This window comes from Strigops habroptila, chromosome 1, assembly GCF_004027225.2.
Source record: "Strigops habroptila isolate Jane chromosome 1, bStrHab1.2.pri, whole genome shotgun sequence".
Classification (NCBI taxonomy): Eukaryota; Metazoa; Chordata; class Aves; order Psittaciformes; family Psittacidae; genus Strigops; species Strigops habroptila.
This window is the reverse complement of record NC_044277.2, coordinates 113,072,379-113,092,384: the sequence shown is the minus strand read 5'-3', so window position 1 is coordinate 113,092,384 and position 20,006 is coordinate 113,072,379. Positions and strand designations below refer to the sequence as shown.

Below are 20,006 nucleotides of genomic sequence, written 5' to 3'. Positions count from 1 at the left end.
TTTCTGACACTAACAAGGATGGGTAGAATATAGTGACATATGCAAATATAAAAAGAGAACCCCAACAATTCTGAGAGGATAGTTCAACTCACACCAGATATTCAAGGTTCCTTTGAAAGGGTAGACTTTGACAGGCTTCAAAGCTGCACGCCTTCAAAACTGCAGCACCACAGTCCTCTCTCTCTTGTTCCAAGCACAAATGTGCCATTTTCAGAATGAGAACTAATGAAATATGCTAGTTTGATAGTGGCAATGCGCACCAGGTTTAATTAAAATGTCACCTCTTCCCACTCCACAGTGGCTTCCAGGAAACCCGTGAAGTAGTTGACCAAAACTGTAGCTGTATTTCAAATCCTTTCTTCGTTTTCTGTCTTTTTAAATGTTGATACATAAAGAGGAAAAGCCAGGAACAGTAGAAGTAATCGAGCAGCCCTACAGTTAAGTAGCAAGAAGGAAGTTGGAAATTGAGCATTTTGTGATGGTGAAGAAACTATCTTTCTTTCAACTACCCCTTGCCAACCATCTTCTTTTCTTCAAGTTTCCTACAGGCTGAAGTGAGTCCCCACTCATTTACCCTTCCTAAATGCAGGAATGCTCATTTGAGGAGATTGAAAGTCCCTAGGGAAAGGGAAAACAATAGCATGTGGTTTACCATATTCTGGAAACTTTAGGCTAGTTTTCTTCTTGAAATACAAAGATAAATGTGGGTAGACCTTAAAAACTGTTAAAACGTGTGAACAGCTACATATCATTAGGGAGAAGACTGCATTGCTGCCTTATCTGTTCCCATGGACTCTAAGGTAGTCTATGTTTGGAGGTTTGCTTGTCTTCTAAAATCAGAATTTTTCCCAGCTCAGGCAAAATTCCTGTCTTATCTGTCTTTTTTGTCTTTCCAATGGATTACTTTTGTTTTGACCTCTTCTCTAGATGCCGTTGTTAGTGTCTGACATGTTCAGCAGCTGCAGTGGAAGCAGAGCAGTGACTTGACTTCTCTTAACAGTTGTTGCTATGGTCATGTAGGATAACATGACTTTATTTTGTGCGTCTTAGTAGATAAAAAAAGAAAGTTTAATAGAGCGCCTGTGAAAGTGAAAGGAGTATATATGACACCTACAAATATTTGCAGGTGAGCTGAACCTCACCCTGCAAGAGTAAAAACGTTGGTGTAGCTACCAGCTGTACTACAGGAGGGAGATATTAATCAGTTTAACAGCACAGACTGTTCCATGGAGTTATGGTCTGCACTGGAGAACCTGTCACTGCTCTGCATTGGTGGTACCGATCAAGCCCGGAATAGTTCATTGTCGTGTGTATTTAGGAGTTCAGGGGCTTGGCATATTCAAGGACAACGTGGTGCTGGGATAATTCAGTTAGTTTGAAACAATCCAACTTCGATACTACATCAGTATGAATCTCCACATGGGCCAAATTACCCTGTGGGAAAGCAATTAGTGTTACATGGAGAGCCAGAGATGTTTTATATTTGCCGGAGAAGAAGATAAAAGCAGTTGTGGTTCAAGGTGTGGGGATCAAAACTCAGGCCATATGGCAGGTGTTGCCCCCAACACTGGACTCATTTGAAAAGGGTACGTGTTCCCCACTGGGAAAGGTCTCAGGTCTGTCTCCTGATTGCTGTGGTTCTAGGAAGAGAGCTGGCTCTTCAGTTGCATCCGCTGATGTTTAAAGTTTTTGAAGGTAATAGTCTTTTGGTAGATGTTGCTGTTTCGTTGTTGCCTTCAGTGCTGCTTGACCTTACTGAAAGGTGTAATAGAGACTACTTTCTCTGAGGTGGTTAAGGGAAAGCTTGGCATTTCTAGGGAAATGGGTAGTTCAAGGATATGTCTCATGTGAAAGGCTCAGTCCAGTAAATGCAGGGTCAAGTTGCTTGGGGTTCCTAGCAAACTTGCAAGGCCTCTCTTTCCCCATAAATGTATACTGCATCAATAGCTGGGCTTTGAAAAGTGCTGTTGCTTGTGGTGACGATCTTGTCTGTATGAATGGACAAGGTAGCAACATACTCCAAACTGCTTCATTCTTTGTAATCAGCCAGGTCATCACCTCTGTGCATTTGTGATTCTTACCCATACTTTTTTTATGTTCATTTCTTCTAGGGGGAGTTGCCTTTTGAATTGTGAGCCAATTGTGGATTTGGTTGTGGTGATACAGATCTACCTAGAGGGCCAGGCCTGGATGGTTGGGATTTAAGGTAAGGCTGTGCTGAGAACTGGATGCAGATGTGAACCAGGAATTGTGGGGTGTTGGTTTCGGGGTGTTTGGTTTTTTGGTTGTTTTTTTTTCTCCTGGAGTAGTTCGTATCAAGCATTTAAAGAAGAATCTGTGTGTGCCTCCTAGTACATCTGTAGCATTAATAAAATGCAGTGTTATAACAGAACTGACGTTAGCCAGTTTTTTCTTGGAGGTATGATAGGCACCATTTCTGTTGTTGCTCCAAAATTATATGGGAACTGTTTTCCTTGCAGCTTGCTGTAGCTTCTGAAGGCTAGGGGAACACAGTATAAACAGTAAAAGTTTGAATAAAAGTTTATTTTGCTTGTTTTAGCATCTTACAAAAAAAAAAAAAAAATGGAGACTAGGCACAGTGCTCACTTTTATGTGTGATCAAGAGCTTGAAAAGTTGGAAGGACTTACAGTTGAAAAGCAAGACCTAACCTTGATTCCTGAAGATTTGGGTTTGGAGTGTGGTCGTGAAAAAAATGGACTGAGTCTTGACAATTTGGAATTAAAGCAGTTGAATGAAGTCTCCTCCAAAAATGTTTGGAGCAAGCATATTCACATCACAGTTATTAGCTGTATACTTTCTGTGTCGTGAATAAATTTAATGAAGGTGAGTGGAAGTAGCCTGTTCTTACAAGACTAAAGCACGTACTGAAAATTATATGAACAGTCCTGTGAATTTAGGTTTTTAAGGGTAATATGTACTTAAATAACTTCTTCCAACAAAGACTCATGTAAGTCAAGCCTTCAGAGAATTCCTTGCTGAACTTCCTTCTTAGTATGTGCCATCATAACATGGTTGTAACCTTCGGAAGGTGATGCTGTCAGACTATGTGAATGGGTATTCTGGCTGTGTTTAAAAAAACCCCCATAAATCAACAACTAAAATCCATGAGGATTATTTTAGTAGACAATTTAAACAACCAGAGATTGTTAACAATACATAATTCACAGACTTACCATGACTAAGATAAGACAAGACATAGCTTAAGAAGGTCTGATAACTAAACCACTGGCTGTTTGGATATAATCTTCAGATGAATGTTAAGTTTTTCCACAGCATCTTGAATACTATGCAATATTTACTATATCCATAACTGGCTTATAATATAGATTCAGTAAGCTATTACATGGGCTCCAGATTATCAGACTGTAAAAGGATGGAAGAAAATTGGTGATCTCTGGAGGTTATGACCTAGCTTTCTACTTTGTTGCTGGAGTTGCATCTCGGTAAGATTGTCCAGTTGAGTTTAGAGGCTGGGAAATGTGCAGGACATGATCAGATGAGTCACTTATAGTCTCTTTTCATGTCATTCCAGTAGACACAGTTTATGAACAGGTGTTTTGGGTGTTTTTTTTTTTCTCTTAATTTACAGTACATTGTCCTGGCTAGCAGCATACCATTTATCATGTATTACCTGTATTGTGTAACGTCCACGTAAGACGGCAAAGCCGAGGCTTCATGTGCTGTCTTGCTGGACAGTTTAGCAGCCCTGCATATATATGAAGAAACATGCGAAACCGGTGAACTCTTTCATTTCTGCTGTCCAGGATAGAACTGAAACACTGCGGATGCCCAGTTTTTATAAATCCCCTGTCAGTGCAGCACTGTCCTTTAGGTTAATGTCATATGTTGAACACCTGTGCCATGTTCCCTCTAACCTCGCTGAAAACTTCATCCTCTCCCTTCTGGGGCTAAAGGCAAAACCATTTATTTCTTGTTCATTTTCTCAGATGTCAATAAGACTCTTCTCCCCTAGTATGGTTTCAATTCAACTCCTTTTCTGAATACTTTGTAAGCTGAATGATTAATGCATGCACTGTTTTAAAAAATAATGCCACGCAGTACCTCACAATCTCTTGCTGTCCCAGATTTTTTTCGGGTTTTTTTTCCTGTTTTGAGAACAGTTTGCTTGAACTTTTGTGGTTTACTGCTACAGAACACTAGTACTAGACTTATTGCCAAAGCCAAGCTTACAGGGAATGTCATCCTATCAAAAGTGGTTTGCTTTTCTATAATGTATGGTAATGCTTTTGTTAAAATGTGTGTGTTCCACATAGTACCTGTTGTGCCTGGTGTTCTCCAGCAGTATTTCTCATGCTTAGTTTGCCTGAGGCTGGATTAGCCTGGTGTCTTGTGCACAGTCAAGGTCCTCAGTTGTGCTTAAAAGTGTACCAGCCCTTCACCTTCTACCTTGGTGGGAAGAACTGGTCTTTTGCTATTTTTCTCCATACAGTTCCTCTGAGGCTCTGGGATTGCACCACTGGAACACATGCTCAAACCTTGGACTTTTTTTTTTTGTTTGATTGTTTAGGCATTGTGGATTTTTAGTAAAGATGTTTCTGGGCGGAAAAGGGTGGGATGGGGAGAGAGCAAAAGCATCTTCCTTACTGCTGCGTCTCTCTTCAAATGAATAATTATTGGTAAGAAAGGAAGCTATGCCCAGTGTCACTCCCAGAAATTTAACATTGCACCTCTGCATATGTCCTGGGCTGTTGCCAAATGTCTGTAGCTATTTATTATGGTCAACAAAACAACATCTTGACTATTTGGGAGCTGTAAACTTTGGATGAAACCACTAATCCATTCAGTCTGACATCCGTTCTGACACTGTGCTTCTTTCTGTAGTAAGGCTTTTGAGGAGCAGCCTTCCACCTGGGTCATTTCTTCCTCATTTCCGTTCAGTGAAAGTGTTTCTAGCATCTGAATTACTTTTGCCTCTTTCCAAAGCTTTTGTTGCAGTGTCCTACTGAAAATGTCAGAAATTTTCATTTTGAGGAATATTTTGTTTCCCTGAAGCTGTAATTACTCCAGAGTATTGGTGTGAAGCCATGCAAAGCAAGAGAAGGTCAAGAAATCTGAGAAGCATAGTCAGTTATATTGCTTTTGCTAATTTCTTTGAATTGTGGATTCTAACTTCATTAGTGGCTCCACTACCCTTGGTGTTCGTGACTAGCAACCGATACCTTTTCTAAAAACAGAGGGAGGGAGGAGATGGAGTACTGTGTTTATTTCAACAACCACAAGCAACACTTCCAAAATATACTGGTGGTTGTATCGCAGAGTTATGAATCTTAAGTTATCCAGCAGTGACTAACATGGTGAGACAGTAGCCTAATATGTCCACGCTTTATTTAGAAAAGGTAGTTCTTATCGGAGACAAGGAATGCTAGTGTTTCATTCACTGTGTTTGCTGAATCCCTAAGTACAGATATCTAAGGCTGTCAGCAGATCACACTGCAAGATAGAGAAGTTCACCTTTCAGGATCTGACGGCAAGTTCTTAAAGATTTTGCAGTACAGAAAGAAACCAACTCCTCTCCCCCTCCATCTTCTCTCCTTCCAAATACACTTTTTAGCCTGTCCTATTGTTTGATCAAAGTTAGCAAAGGGTTGTGGTATCTCTTGATCAGATAGGTCTTTTTCACTTACATTGTGGTGAATTCGTCTAACACTATTATCTCACTGGAGCCGTGGTTCGCAAATAGATTGTAACCGCTTTCTAAATTCTTCAGGCAGAGCCTAGATTATACCAGTTGTTACATTTAGAGAACCCTGCAGGTTAAGAAAACATTACTACTTCCTCACAGCAGAGTTTAACCCATAGAGTCTGTGTGTGTGTCTGCTGTTCTGCCTACTTCAGAATAAAATGGAGGAGCTAATCCTCCCTGGCAAACTGGGAAATCCTCAGTTTGGGGGTATATACAGTTTGCATGGAAGATAAGCTGGGTTGGAGGGCATAGGCTTTAACACAAAATATGTGGCTTTATTCCTCTAGGCAGTGCAGCCAAACTGGGGATTACTGAAGTCTGTGGGACTGTACTCCCTGACTTGCCACCTCCCATCACAGGGAGTTGCTTGGCCCTGTGGCAAGAACACCAACTGTAATATGCATCTGACAGTAAAAGAATGAAGAGTTTGTTCTCTTAGAAAGACAAAAAGTGTTTGTGTTGGTTTTTTGTGTTTGGGTTGTTTTTTGTTATTTATTTGGTTTTTTTTTAAGATAAATAAAAAAATCCTCTGTGGGTCATTTTGGGCTCTCACAGAAACTTGAATACGCTAAATGAGCGTGGCTCCCTAGCTGAGCCAATAGGGATGGCCAGACACAGGCAACACTTTTATCCCACGAGAGGGAGGAGGGGTGAATGAGCTAGAAGATATAAGCTGAAACAAAGCCATGCTGTCCTTCTGAGTCATTCGCATACACTGGATGGGTAAGGCTTCCTGCTTCCTGGGACACAGAAGTGGGGTCATGATTCTAACAATGGATGCTGGTAAGTCACTTTTTATTAAATTTGTGTCTCCATTATTTTTTTTTTTTTTTTTTTTTCCTTTTTCTGGGAAGTCTCTCCTTCTCCTTCCCAGCTGAAAAGAAGATATTTGTAAACTGGGATGCTGAATTGTTAAATAAATGCAGGCTTACTGCAGACTTCTCAAGCTGTGTGCACTTTACTGTGTGTTACACTGCTGTTACTTCTTGACTGTTACTTACTTACTGAATCACATACCCTCTCTTGCAATGCAAGACAGTGGTATCAGAAGCGTGTCTGTTAATTTGTACTTCTGTCTTTGAGGACAGAACCTGTGGCGTGATGTCTCACTCTCTTTTATAAGAAGTAATACTCCCTGGGAGATACATGCTAAATCTTATGCTTGCTGTAAAGAGCTGTTGGTGATCTAGTGTATTCGCTTCCTCTACTCTATGTTTACAGAAATTTTGTACTGGGGAGTAAGAGGGAGAAATTGCTGCATTTCCATGGTAATTTTGTTTTGTGTGTTTATAGCAAAAAAGTCTATGTGAAAAGAGCACAGGATTTTTTTTTTTTTTTCCCCCCAGGTTAGGTGCAATAGTGAAATCTTTAGCATAGTTCCCTGCGTGATAGGAAGAGTGGTTTCTATAAAAGAAACAAGCAATCCCAGTCCTGCCTCTTGAGAGGGGGTGTGTTTCCATGTCATAACTCGCATCCTTCAAATTCCGGAGTAATAAAAGACCTTGGATTTTAAATGGTTATGGATAGGACATAAAGCACCAGTGGTTGTGCTCTGGCAGCATGCTCACGGCTGCTCTCTCCTACCAGTTGCAAGCATGCCTGCTGCATTTTTAAGAGCTCTGTTCAGCTTTTGTCAGCAGTTGGTTCAGCTACTTTTTTCACCACAGTGCAGAAGCATAAGTTCTACGAGCTGTGTTCAAAGTGATAAACTTATTCGGGCAGATCTTGCTTTTCTGTTTTGTCTACTTGTCACATGCTCAGTTTACTCCATGCTAATGAAAAACTCACTGTCTCCTGTTGGGCATTTGCTGGGGCCTAAAGGGAAACTCTCTGTGCCTTCTTCCAGTTCTTTGATTTTTCTGAGACTTCCAGAAGGTGACCCAGCTGGAGTCTTCATGCTCAGTTTAGAGGAGATAGCAAACCACTTCATTTAACCCACCTACACTTAGCTGAAGTTGCTTTGTTGTCATCTGTGTAGGCAAGATTGACTCTTTGTGTGTTCAGGTTACGTTACCTGCCTTGCAAATCAGTTAAAGCCCAGGCCCTTTAACTGAGATGGTAAAATTTAAGACAAGCTCAGAGAGGAGTAGAATGGCATATGGCTGATAATTTTCCATGATGTGGAAGATGATGATGATTTATGTGTTTTGCCCCTTTCATTAGGGTACCTTCTAGAGGAGGCAAATTTCAGGCACTTAAAGCAGTTTGAATACCCAGAATTAGCAATCCCCCTCTCCCTTTGCTTGTACAAGTAGGACTGATGCCTCAATGGAGGATGTCCTGGCAATGTTCAGGATTTACGTGCTTGTGGGAGATACAGATCCAGGCTTTGCTCATGAGACACTTCTTCCCCTTTGAAGTACCAGAGTTCCTGTACTGCACTGGAGTAATTGAACTCTTTGTTTCGGAAAGACTGGGGAGATGTTAATAACATATGGTTAAAAAAAGTATCTTTTATTTGCATATGCTTACATACTTGCATTGTGTGCTGTTTCTTTGTGCTGTGAAGTGAATCATAAAGAAATGACCCTGCTCACCTGTGTTTCACCGGATCCAAACCTGTATTTGATTCCAGAACAGTGTCACTGCACTAGTTTCTCAGAAATTACAGTGCTCTATTTGTCTTAGTGGTAATTTTCAGAGTTAACACTGACTTGTAAGGTTAGTAAACATACCTTTTGGAAGCTCCCAGCGCCTTAAGAATTCTTAAATTACAGTTCTCTCTTTTTTTGTGGGGAAAATGGTTCTAATTACCTGAAAGGAAACATTGTAATTCAAGGATTTATAACAGTGAGTTCTAGTATGTCTCAGGTATATTTAAGTTACAGAAAAAACATGCAAGCAATCCAGTGCTTTATGCCTTAATCTGGGGCACAGATAGTGCTCCATGAAGTTTATCTGCTTGGTTTCACCCACCTTCTAAAGCTGAGCTTGCTGTTCTTGGAACTGTTTGCTTATTTCAGATTGTATGTTTGCATTACAAATCAGGGCTAATTTATTTATTTATTTATTTAAATGGGCATCAAGTTCTTAATTTTAACAGAATAAAACTTGTGTTCCTTAGGATAATTGTAAGAATACTTGGGCATGTGTTTCAGATTTTCATTAAAAGCATTTTGTTCTGCTGCATTTGTCATTGCAGCTTTTAGTTTCTTGCAGGAGCAGGACTAAAAAAGTTTTGGATGGGGGGAGTGAAAAGGAGTGCTGCAAGATAGAGTTGAGAGTATAATTGGTTTTGAAGCCGCTACAGGCTGGGACTGCTGCAACAGCTGATTTGATCCTTCTGAGTTTCAAGAGCTATTTATGGTAGATTAGCTGTATCAAAGCTCTACTGTTCCAACCATAAAAGGTTGGTCCTATGTGAAGTTGCCACACTGCATTTGGCTTAGTCTTCCGAGGTTGGAGAGCCTTATAGCGTTTTATGTGGATAAATCCAGTGATGGATGGAAATACTAAAGGCAGATCAAGGAATAACATTGTTGAGGACTTCAGATGGCAGCGAACTCTTAAAAGGAGATTTTCACAAATAAATTTTTTGCTCTAGTGTTTGGAATCAGCACTTGGATATAGCTTCAGCATATTTACTGCACTTGGTGAACGCATGCTTTTAGGAAAGCTCTGTTCTAAATTTATCTGACTTATCTGAATCATCTTGACTGCACATGTACTTGCCAGCCTTGCATGTTGATATTTGGTAACTTTTGTGAAGTCACTTTTCTGTTTTCTTAGTGAGTGAGCATTAGGTCCTTTGGAAAGGAATCTTAGCTGAAGTGAGAAACTTTTCTAAAACAAGAATTATGAAATACCTAAGTAAAGAGAGCTTCGGGCGTTATCAGTAACTATTTTGAGAAGACTTTGACCCCTTCCGCTGCATCTCTTACTTCTTCCTTTCCTCCCCTGTGTAAAGGCAGACAAGTGGATTTTTACAGGATTCTGAAGTAAGTAGCACCTCATTCGGAGAGCTTGCGCGCAGTCACTCGAGCCAGTTGTTGGAGAATATTTGCGGCTTTGTCAGGTTGAAATGTGAGTGGGTTTATTCCAGCCTGTGCATGCCAGTCATTCAGCCTTCCTTAAGGCATTTTGTGTTTTTATTCTCGCGGTTTTGCTTATAGGATGAGTTCATTCTGCTATGAATGGAAAATCCTGCCACTGGCTGGTTTGTGTGTCAGGTGTCTCTTTCCTTTGTCAGTTTTAATAGGTTAACCTAAGCTACAGTAGTACAAGCAGCTATAAGAACACTTCTATAAACCCCAAATCTTTCAGTAGTGATCTTCTTTTGTGTTTAAGAAGTTCTATAAACACATGTGAATACTGTTGCATTGGATAACTCTGTATTTTGAGACTTGGATTGTTTTGAAGAAAGCCTCCTCCAACCTTCCACTTTCTTATTTTTAAATATTACCAGGACACCACAGGTGGAATTTACTGGCACTGTTTTACTTTCCTCTTCTGCAGCAGTATCAGCTGTTGGGGGGGAGCATAAGGGGCAGGAAGAGGAGGTTCCTTGCTTCAAGGCTATTCCAGGTGGTGTATTCTAATCATAGAATCATAGAATCTCCAGAAACACAAGAATGGTATCATTGGCAAGAAAATGAATTTTGTAGTTTTCAGTTTCCCTTTCAGGAACTAGCAATTTAAGGCCATCTTCCATTTCCTTTGGGTTATAGACCTGTATTTCTCTGTCAAATGGACCTAGAATTTTTATTCTGAGTTATACAAACTTGTGTTTTAGCCTAGAGAATACCAGAAGACAGAACATGTCTGGAGAATTACTGTATAAAAACTACTTTACCAGTTTAGGTATAGGAATATTTTATTGGAATAAAAAAATAAGTAATAATGGAATAAAAAACCCCCATATATTTAATCTTTCCCATGTGGACTTCGTTAGATATACATTTAAATACTTTCCTCTATCTGCATGTTAGATTTATGTTGATGAAGTGGTTTGAAAGCTTTATATAGTCTTAGTACATTTGTTTATGCAAAACATTGTTAAGAATGTGTAGAATTTGTGGTTTGTGGGTTTGTTTTTCTTAAATGCAACACTGTCATTTTCATTGCTTAGAACATGTTCACAAGATCAGCTCTTGTCTGTGAAGCCTTTAATATAATGATCATAGGTGCAAATTGCACAAGCTTATTTAGTTAAATTGCCATTGTTTGTGTTCATGTTTGTTCCCCAATGTCTCGGCTGTTATGCATGGCAATTTCACTACAGAGAGGCAAAAGCTCTGGAACAGTTTGCAGTAACAGGGTGACTGAGATTTAAGCACTTTACAGAGGCATCACGGTTCGCAGTGTATTTCTTGCTGAATGCATAGGCTTCTGTTTCTTCACAGAAAAGCCTCAGTTTGGCATAATGGAGGGGAATAGTGAGCTCTCAGAGGAATCTGTATGCACAATGGTCTCTCATTATTAATTCACTGGTTTTTCTACTTTCCTAACTAGGCACTTTAGAGTTAACAGACACCCTGGAAGGTCGTGATTTTTAATGAGCAAAACATGTCCTAGTTGGAATCTGCTTTAAGCAGATAAGAATGCATTGGGTAACTGGTGATAAATATGCTTCTGATGTCACTTACTCACGTGGTGGTGTGTTGAAGGGAGTCTTTCAGTAGAGAGAGTACAGCAATTACATGTTAAGTCTTTGCTGATTTATTTGGATTTAGTTGATGGGATGGTCTTTCTTGGATATAATGATGCCAGTTCTCAGAGTTAAAAAAAAAAAAAAGTCTGTAAAGTCAGATTTCAAAGACCCAGATTAAAATAATTCAGATTTCCAGACATGTGTCTCCTTAGGTACACAAAAAAGCATCACGATGAACTTGGACATTAGGAATCATGTGTCGCAATTAACTAAGGCAAGATAAGTTTCCAAAACAACTTGGAGCTCCATCAGACCGTTACGCAGGAAGTGTGTAATTTCCCGACAGAATGGAGCCTTTTGATGCCAAAAGGTGCCATGCTGTTACCAGTGGTCTGTTACAAAGGAACAGCATCCAGGTGTTAGTCGGGAGGGAGACTGCTTGCCAAAGTACTGTGAGAAGTTAATAATACTTCCATGGAGTTAATGACTGCCAAATGTGCTCCTTGTGGCTTATACCTGTAAAATTCTTGGCAGTCAGCAAAGACCTGCAGGATTTCATTCTTGGTCTGTCATATCAGCCTTAGATTTAGACAAAATTACTGTCTATTCCTTAAAATAAAACAGCACTGTCTCCTATTAGCTTGCTATGGAAGGAGGGAGGAGTGTGGATTAATGTTTCAAAACAGTTGCACCAAATAACCTAGGGAATATGCAGGTTGTATGTGCTTCGCTTGACTTTTCAATCTTGTCCTTGCTGACAGGAAGCTCAGGTAAGCCTCAGAGACAGCTAGAATAACTCTTTAACTCTTAGAAAATACTTGCCCCAACCGTTTATGTTAGAGTGGAAAATGGACAGTATTTCAATGTCATTTCCCATGAAGTGCCAACTGGCCTCGAAAACAAGGTGAGAGCCTAATGGGAACAGCGTTTCAGGCAGCTGTTGGCACTCCAGTGGTGACTAGGGGTTGGTAAGGCTAACCCTGAGCCACAACTTGGGTCTGGGATTTGAGACCCGGCCTTAGTGTCAGTCATTGTAACACCTGCCTGCTTTCAGTTTCCAATAAAAAAACCTTGCCTGATTTGTTAACACAGGCAACTGGAGCTGAACAGCTGAGGCGGTTATTGCTCCAGCAGCACTGGAATTGTTCCTCTTTGTTGTGAAGACAAGTAGCAGGTTTTTTGCAGTGAATAAAGCTAACCTCGAATGATGTATTTCTTATTGCAGTCAAGCCATCCAGAGCATATAACTTCTTTGAAAGAAACAGACTCAAGGATTAGCATTGGTAATTCTAAACAGCATTATAAATTCCTGAAGTTGAGGGAAATAAAACTGCATGCCTTAAAAACCCCAACTAGAGTGAGTTTATACTAAAACTACTTCAAACAAAGCCCATACGCCAACTCCCAGAGCTGCACTCTGTGAAACCTGTGTGAATTGTACAACTTAACTTTGAAAACGTAGCTCAAAACCCAACCTTTCATTCTGATAGGGTAGTAAGGGTTCACTTTGCAAGCAAGGAATCTTTACATTGATAACTGGAGATTATGTTTCAGAATGGGAAACTTCATTTTGTAACTCTGAAATGAACTCAAGTTTTTAAAGATTGCATTACAGATTTAAATACCAAATTCTCAGGTTGAGTTTTTTCTAGTTTTCTTACTTCTATTTCTTATGAAATTATCAGTGGGGAAACATTAGTAGAAAAAACACTATACTTTATGAAATAGCACAGAATACATTCTGGTTATAGAGCTTTACATACAAATATTCTGATTATCAGTACACAGATATCTAAAGGTGTGCTAGAAATGTAATTGTGGCAGACACAATTTCGATATTGTCAAAATGTGTTTGTCAGTTTATACATGCAAGTATTGGAGTTACGGAAAGAGCAGTAAAGAATTGGTTGTCTTTAAGTATCTCAGAGCTCAAAAGAACAGATTTGATGATCATATGCTCGTATGTAGCATACTTATAGAATGGTTTGGGTTGGAAGGGACCTTAAAGATCATCTAGTTCCACCCTCCCTGCCATCAGCAGCGACACCTTCCACTAGACCAGGTTGATCCAAGCCCCATCCAGCCTCACCTTGAACACTTACAGGGATGGGGCATCCACAGTTTATCTGGGCAACCTGTGCCATATTGTGCCAGATAAGAGAGATATGTGTTCAGCTTAGAGGAGCTCTAGCAACTTAACATTGTGAAGCTGTTTTTTATAAAAGCTCCCATACAAGCAAATGGTTCACATTTCTCTTCTGACCAGAGGCTGGAAGCCTTTGCTGATCAGTCATTAGATGAAGTCACAACCCTTTATGTGTAAGGGTTCTGTTTAGGTGGGCATAGGAAGAATGATCCATCCTGGCACTTATTCAGAGCCATAAAGGCTTAGATTTTCCAGTGTTAATCATGTTTCTGGTTATTTGGATTATGTATATTTGCTGTAATGGTGTAATGGTAAATATATTTGCTGATTTGCAGTGGTTAAGTCAAAGGAGAAAACATAGGATCAACACACTTCAGTCCAACATTCTGGTTGCTGAGCTAATAATGTGTCAGACATATTAACTAGGAGGATTTATAGCAATTACTAATTGCAGAAAAAACCCCATAATATCATTGATAAGACTTTGTGTTCTTCATAGCTGCTCTGCTTTAAACAAGAGAGGTCAAAGCAGTCTTGCTATTCACTTGTTGTAGGCTGGTGTTTAGGGCCAACTTGAAGAGAGTTCAGGCTTCAGGATGGTGAGTTTCAAACTGGGGTCTCCTCATTTCTGCTGGAAATACCTAGGCAATTCGAACACTGTTTGGTGAGGCCAGCCACATTCTTTCCTACTGCTGTCAGGAATGATGGCTGCGTTAGACACATAAGCACACCTACGGGATCATGTTCCTGCAAATGTTTAAGGCTAGGGATACCAAATTTGTTCTTCTGACTGCTTCAGGCAGCTGATGGTTTGGATTGACAGACAAGAATAGTGGAAGTGACAACCCCACTTTACAATACCAGTTTAGGAATCCCTCCCAGTTGCTCCCCATTCCCAGTTTGCTCCTGAACCACTCTCTCCATGTATGTCAGTTGGCAACATGGCAACACAGATAAGGGAACTGCTCTGTCTGAGAACCTTTTTTCCCTTCCTCTCTGTGGGTTGCCCAGTCCTGCTCCCCGTGGCTATGCCAGTGTGGGTGCTGATTTAGTGGGCTGTGAGGAGCTGGGGTTTGAAAAGAGCTGTCGTATCCCAGCCAAACCCAGAACAATTACAAAGGTTTCTATATTGGCTGTGCTGGGTTGTTTGGACTTCAGTAAAAATAGGTGTAAGTAAAGTTAGGGTATAATTTTGAAATGCAGCTATGAAAGACTTATGTTTGATATCACAGGAACTTTACAGCTTGATTGAAGCCAGCACAGAAGTCGCTAGTTTCTATTGAAACGTTAAGTGGATGAGTATTTCTGATTTAAACCTAGGGCCAGTAATTGAGTAGATTCCTACAACTGACTTGCAATTGCCTGTGATGATGCAAGATTGAATGCAGACAATGAAATATCATGACAACACAAATCAGTAGAAGTTAATTGTCAGAGGAAAAAGTTGACTATGCACATTCCTGTCGGCAAACACTTAACATAAATCAAGGTCTATTAGGCTTAGTCACCCTGGCTTGTCTTCCTGGTGGCTCAAGTATCCTTCCACAGCAAGCCACTCGCTCCCTGTGTAAGACTTCAGAGAGACACGGAGAGAGAGGAGGAGCTGAGAGAGATCAAGGATTGCGGACCAGGCATTAGGATGAAAATCTAGAGCTGGTTTCAGGGAGAACCAAGGGAAGCACTTAAGAGCAGAGCTTTCTCATGCTTTTGTTTTTACTGTCTTGATTGGATAAATGGGCTAGTTTAAACAGGATCTTTGGGTCACCTCTCTGCTGGGAACAGACAGGGCTGATATGCTGGGATAATAGTCTAAGATTTAATCTGAGTATTGCATCATGGGATTACACCCTAGGAGGCATAAATGACTTGTTCTCGACATGACTTCATTTACATGTCGTGTACTCTGACAGTGCCTCATTCAGTTTCTCAAGATATTTTACTCCTTTTTCATATCTTTGATTCAGTGGCAGTGAAATGCAACCTGCTGCTCAACTGCAGTTTAACAAATGGTTTGAGTTGAAATGAACTCTGCGTTGATTAACACTTCTGAATTGCTTCTCTCTTGTGACATGTGACAATTAGTTGAATTGCCAAGCAGTTTTCTGGTGTCTGCATTGCTTACACAAACCTGGATTTTTGTGTTGAATGCTATTTCCCTGTTAGCAGGGGAGCAAAACTTAAGCATGGCCCTTGCCATATCCCAAGACTGGTGGGCTGAAACCTAACCATGAAAGGTGATGAACTGAGATGTGCCCTTCTGCCTACAGAGGAATGCTTTACTGCAGTTCCCGCTGGGCAGACATATGTGGATCTTCCTGACAGAGAGGAGTAATTTTGTCAGTTCACTGCAGGTTAAGTGTATTCAGTAGAGTACAGTAAAAACCAATGTAGTTGGTGGTACTGTTCCCATGGCCATCAAGCTATCCTCCCTGTGGGTGGTCTATTGAGACAGACAAGCTCTAAACGTTTGGAAATATTTACATGATTCAGGACCCTGACCCTGGCCAACATGGCTTTATATCCTATGAGAGTATCGGATGCCAAAAAAAATTGGACATTCAACTTTACCCAGCCTATCATGTTTTTCCTTGAAGCTAAAAGTCCTTCCTACAACCACCTGACAAGTGTTGTAAATGTTTAGCTTTAAGGGCTGACAGGTACCCAAACCTGGTTTGGATGCAGGCTGGAGATTTAGCTTGCAAGCCACTAAAAAAATTAAGTAAATGGTGTGTGGGGGGATGCATGTGTAGAGCTTTGCAGGACAGACTTGGTTTGGGGTTTTTTTTCTCCTCCTTTTAGAGCTGTTAAAAGCAAAAGATCAAGCTTTTAGCTTAGGGGTTCTTGACGTAAATTATTGTAACCTTCTGTTGTTTTTTAATATAACAACAACAACAACAACACCTCCATTCTATGTCTAAAGGAGATCCCTCCCCCCTGCACCACAGAGGATCTATCCCTGTTAGGGCAAACAGGCAGCTTGTGACTTTGACAATAGGTCTTTGTGTTCTGAAGACATAGCATAAATTATTTCCTCCCCAAAGAAGGCTGGGAAAGAAAAAACAAGGCCAAATAACCTGGTTTCTCTACAGAAGCAAACCAGAAATACTGTAATTCAACCACAGTGATGCTGTGCTTGCTGTACCCTGACCAGTGTCCAGGACTGCCTGGAGTGCAAAGCCTTTCACCAGGTTTTGGTAAGAATTTACAATTCTATTCCCAAGCACCAGTCTCTTGTCAAAGCTGTGGGCTGGGACTTAGAGGAAGCATCACATGCAAAACTGCAGGTGATGATGTTCTGTAAAACCATTTTATTTATGGTACTTCAAAGTTTCTGGCCTGGCCAATAGGCCATTGTATCAGTCACAATTTTAGCCTTTCCCTTTTTAAAACAGGATCATGATTACATCCTTCAGGACTTCTGACCTTTCTTCATCACTGTCCAAGTTGCTGGTCTCTGATTTCCCCTCCCTTTCCCTTCAGGGACGATATCGTTCTTTACTACCTAAGTTATTCTTTATCTGCATTTGTCTCCCCCTTTTCTCCTGCTAACTTTGAGTAGTCTACAGGTTTTGTTTGGAGACACCTTTAAATATTGTGTTTGCCAAACGGTACTGTTGAAAATGAATGTTCCAAATTGAGAGCTTTTCATTGCTTTGTAAGTATTTGGAGCAGTGTTTCTGTTTTGGATGCTCATTTATGACAGAACAAACCTCTTACCAGGTTTGTTCTGAAGTGGTGGTGAGGGGAAAATCACATAATTGCATCAGTTGTTCTAAGGTAAGGTTTGATGATCCCTTCAGAAAGATCTATTTGAATTCATTTTGTTAGTAAGTGTCAGAAGTAGTTCTGAGCTTTCTTGAGCTGCCTCTCTGCTGTCAAAGTAGAAGTACAGTCAAGGTATAGATAAGAGAAATGACAAATGCTATTTGGCTTTCCAGTTTGCATGAATAGTGGGAGCAAGCTTCTAAATAATTGAAAATACATCTAATGTAGCCTTAAATTTCATATGTCTTACAAACTGTGCTCTAAACATTCATTGCCTGATTCACATTTATAAGAGTTTTCAATCTACTTGCGCTATGAACTTTTCTTGAGCTCTCCTTTCAGAACTGGGGGATGCTTTACATCTGGGCATGGTTGGGTCTGTGAAATACAGTGATGTCCAACCAGTGGTTTAAAACTGCATCACTGTCACAGCCTGGAAAAATAAACAACTGTCAAACAAATTATACTTTGTGGTACAGAAGAACTGTTTCTGCCTCTTGGTAATGGAATAATGTGTCACAAACTTTATTTAGCTGTTGCAGTGTGCCAGTTTCATCTGACTTGTAGCACTTGCTGAAGCAAGCTGACTGCGTGAAATAGTTGTCTGTACGCATCTCATAAACCCCTCCTGGTCTGGGTGGCTATTCTCTCTCACAGAAGCAGGCTTTGAAGGGCTGGTTGTCGCGTGCTTGGCTTGTAATTGCAGTGACATGTAGGAGGAGCGAAACAAGAGGAGATAAGGGAGCAGCAGGCTTTATAGCCTAGAACTGATGAGGCCTGTGAAGAAGCATCATGTCCAGTGGAGGAATTAATAGGCATCCTTAGCAATAGCACTCACATGTCTGCTGTGTCTATTAATCTCTATGAAATGACCTAGATGGTTGGACCAACTGCAAGCTTGATGTACTTCCTGACAGCATAAAATTGGCTTGTAATAAATATGCTAAGGAAGCAGCAGGAATAATGGAACCTATTTAGGAACTGACATGCCATTGGGTTTTCATAAATCCCTGGAAGTGTAATGCTGGCAAATGAATATTCATAAACCAGGCTAGTAAAATTTTAAGAGAACCTGGAGGGGATGATGATGTCAGACACCAGAGTTAATTACAGAGATGGTTAAATTCTTGGCTAACTAGGCTGAGCCTTGCTCTCACACTAGTTTTTACATAACACAACAATCGAAGGGGGCCACAGTATTTGATGTAGGTTCTCAATCTCTTATATATTGTCTGAACTGAAAATCTAACCAGTATAGAGAACAGGAAGTATTTACATCCAGCTACTGTGGAAATGAATCAGCTTCAAGTAGTAAAGTTGCCAATCATTTCTTTTGTGCTTATTTTTCGTTACTGAATTCATCCCAATTTCTGGCTTGCTTGCTTGCTTGTGATGAAGCGCCCTGCTGGGCTGGGAAGCATGTGGTGGCTCTCTTGAAAACTGCCAGTTGTTAAATGCAATCTGTAGCATTCCCTAGACTTATTACTGGGAATACTAATACTACAGTAACTTTACTTACTTAAGGTAGCAATCAGTTTTAAGGATTTTTGCTTTGTTTCAAGATATGCTATTCCTCTCAAAAGAGTTACGAAAAAGATATGATTTCTATTTTGTAGAATAGCAGTATTTTGTAATGCTTTCAGAATTTTGAGAGAAGGAAAATAACTTCCTAACCTCAGCTTTCAGCAGCCCTTGCTGTAGGGTGACTAAAGAGGCAGTGTTTGTTTTGGGTGTAAAACACAGGCTTCCTTTTTGAAAGAGGTCTTTGGAGTCCTCCAAGAGGACAGCTGATTTATCACTTATGTAATCTTGTGGTTTGTGTGATTAAGTAAGCATGAATTCTTCCACACTTACTGATCAGTCTTGAGTTCTTTTACTACAAAGGGACTTGGGCCACAGAAACTCTCTCCTCCAGCCACCTCTTCCTGCTTTAAGCTTGCCTCTTTAACTCTGTGGCTTTTCTACATGAGATCAGGCAGGAAAAATAAAAATATACACTTGCAAGATGTGCTTCATGATGGAAAATAAAGTTCAAGACTGTTCTGGATGAGAGCCTTTAGAACGTAGCTTCCAGGCAGCCAAAGCTGTGTTGATAGCATCTATGCAGGAGGCAGCAAGGTTACTTGCCACGGAGGAGGAACTGAACAGATGCCAAACCTTGATCACAGGTCTGTCCTCTGGGAATAAAAGCTTATTTGTTTGAAGTCCAGGCTTCTCCTTAGCAAATGAAGGGTTTTTTAGTAGGTATTTCCCCTTCTTTCTCCCATAGTTACCTCATTCTTATGTTGCTGTTGTACTTGGTTTTCTTGTCTAAATTGTTCAGACTTTCTAGGTGGGGAATCTCTATTTTCATGCACATGCAGACCACATCTGGTTTAAGAGATTCTTTGGGTACCCTCCCAAGATGAGCAGTATCCACAGGCCTAAGGACTGATATAATCAAATCAACCATCAGAGATGGATGCAAATGGTTTCTGTCATTAAAGCCAGGCGTTTCCATGGACACTGTGGCCTAGAAAGGTGGTAAGTGGGAGACTGGCATGGTGGTGATGGTCCACACAGCACCAGTGCTAGGCATCTGCAATAAAGTGGACATTTTCTCCTCAGCTCAGCAGCACTAAGCCAGTGCTTCAGGAGGAGCATGGGGATAATCCAAGCTAAAGATTGTGCAGAATGTGAACTTCTGGAACAAGAGTTCTTTTTCTGAGGAAGATGAAAGTACCTTTAAATAGATAACCTCCTCTTGCTGTTCTGCTTTGATGCCTTTTTGTATGGTTCT

General features: G+C 40.5%; 1 protein-coding gene across 20 annotated transcripts in view; it reads left to right on the top strand.

The window, feature by feature from the left end:
- The window catches only part of LOC115607365 (supervillin-like), a 138,686-nt gene that overhangs the window by 27,305 nt on the left and 91,375 nt on the right, over positions 1-20,006 (top strand). For 14 of the 20 annotated variants that reach the window (XM_030484731.1, XM_030484696.1, XM_030484673.1 and 11 more), the window contains exon 1: positions 6,415-6,509. In XM_030484731.1, the coding sequence (XP_030340591.1) occupies positions 6,446-6,509 (64 nt within the window). In that variant the 5' untranslated portion in view covers positions 6,415-6,445. Of the gene's footprint in view, positions 1-2,111; positions 2,207-6,414; positions 6,510-20,006 lie in introns of those variants that run through there. The other 6 variants (XM_030484682.1, XM_030484721.1, XM_030484714.1 and 3 more) reach the window with 2 other exon arrangements.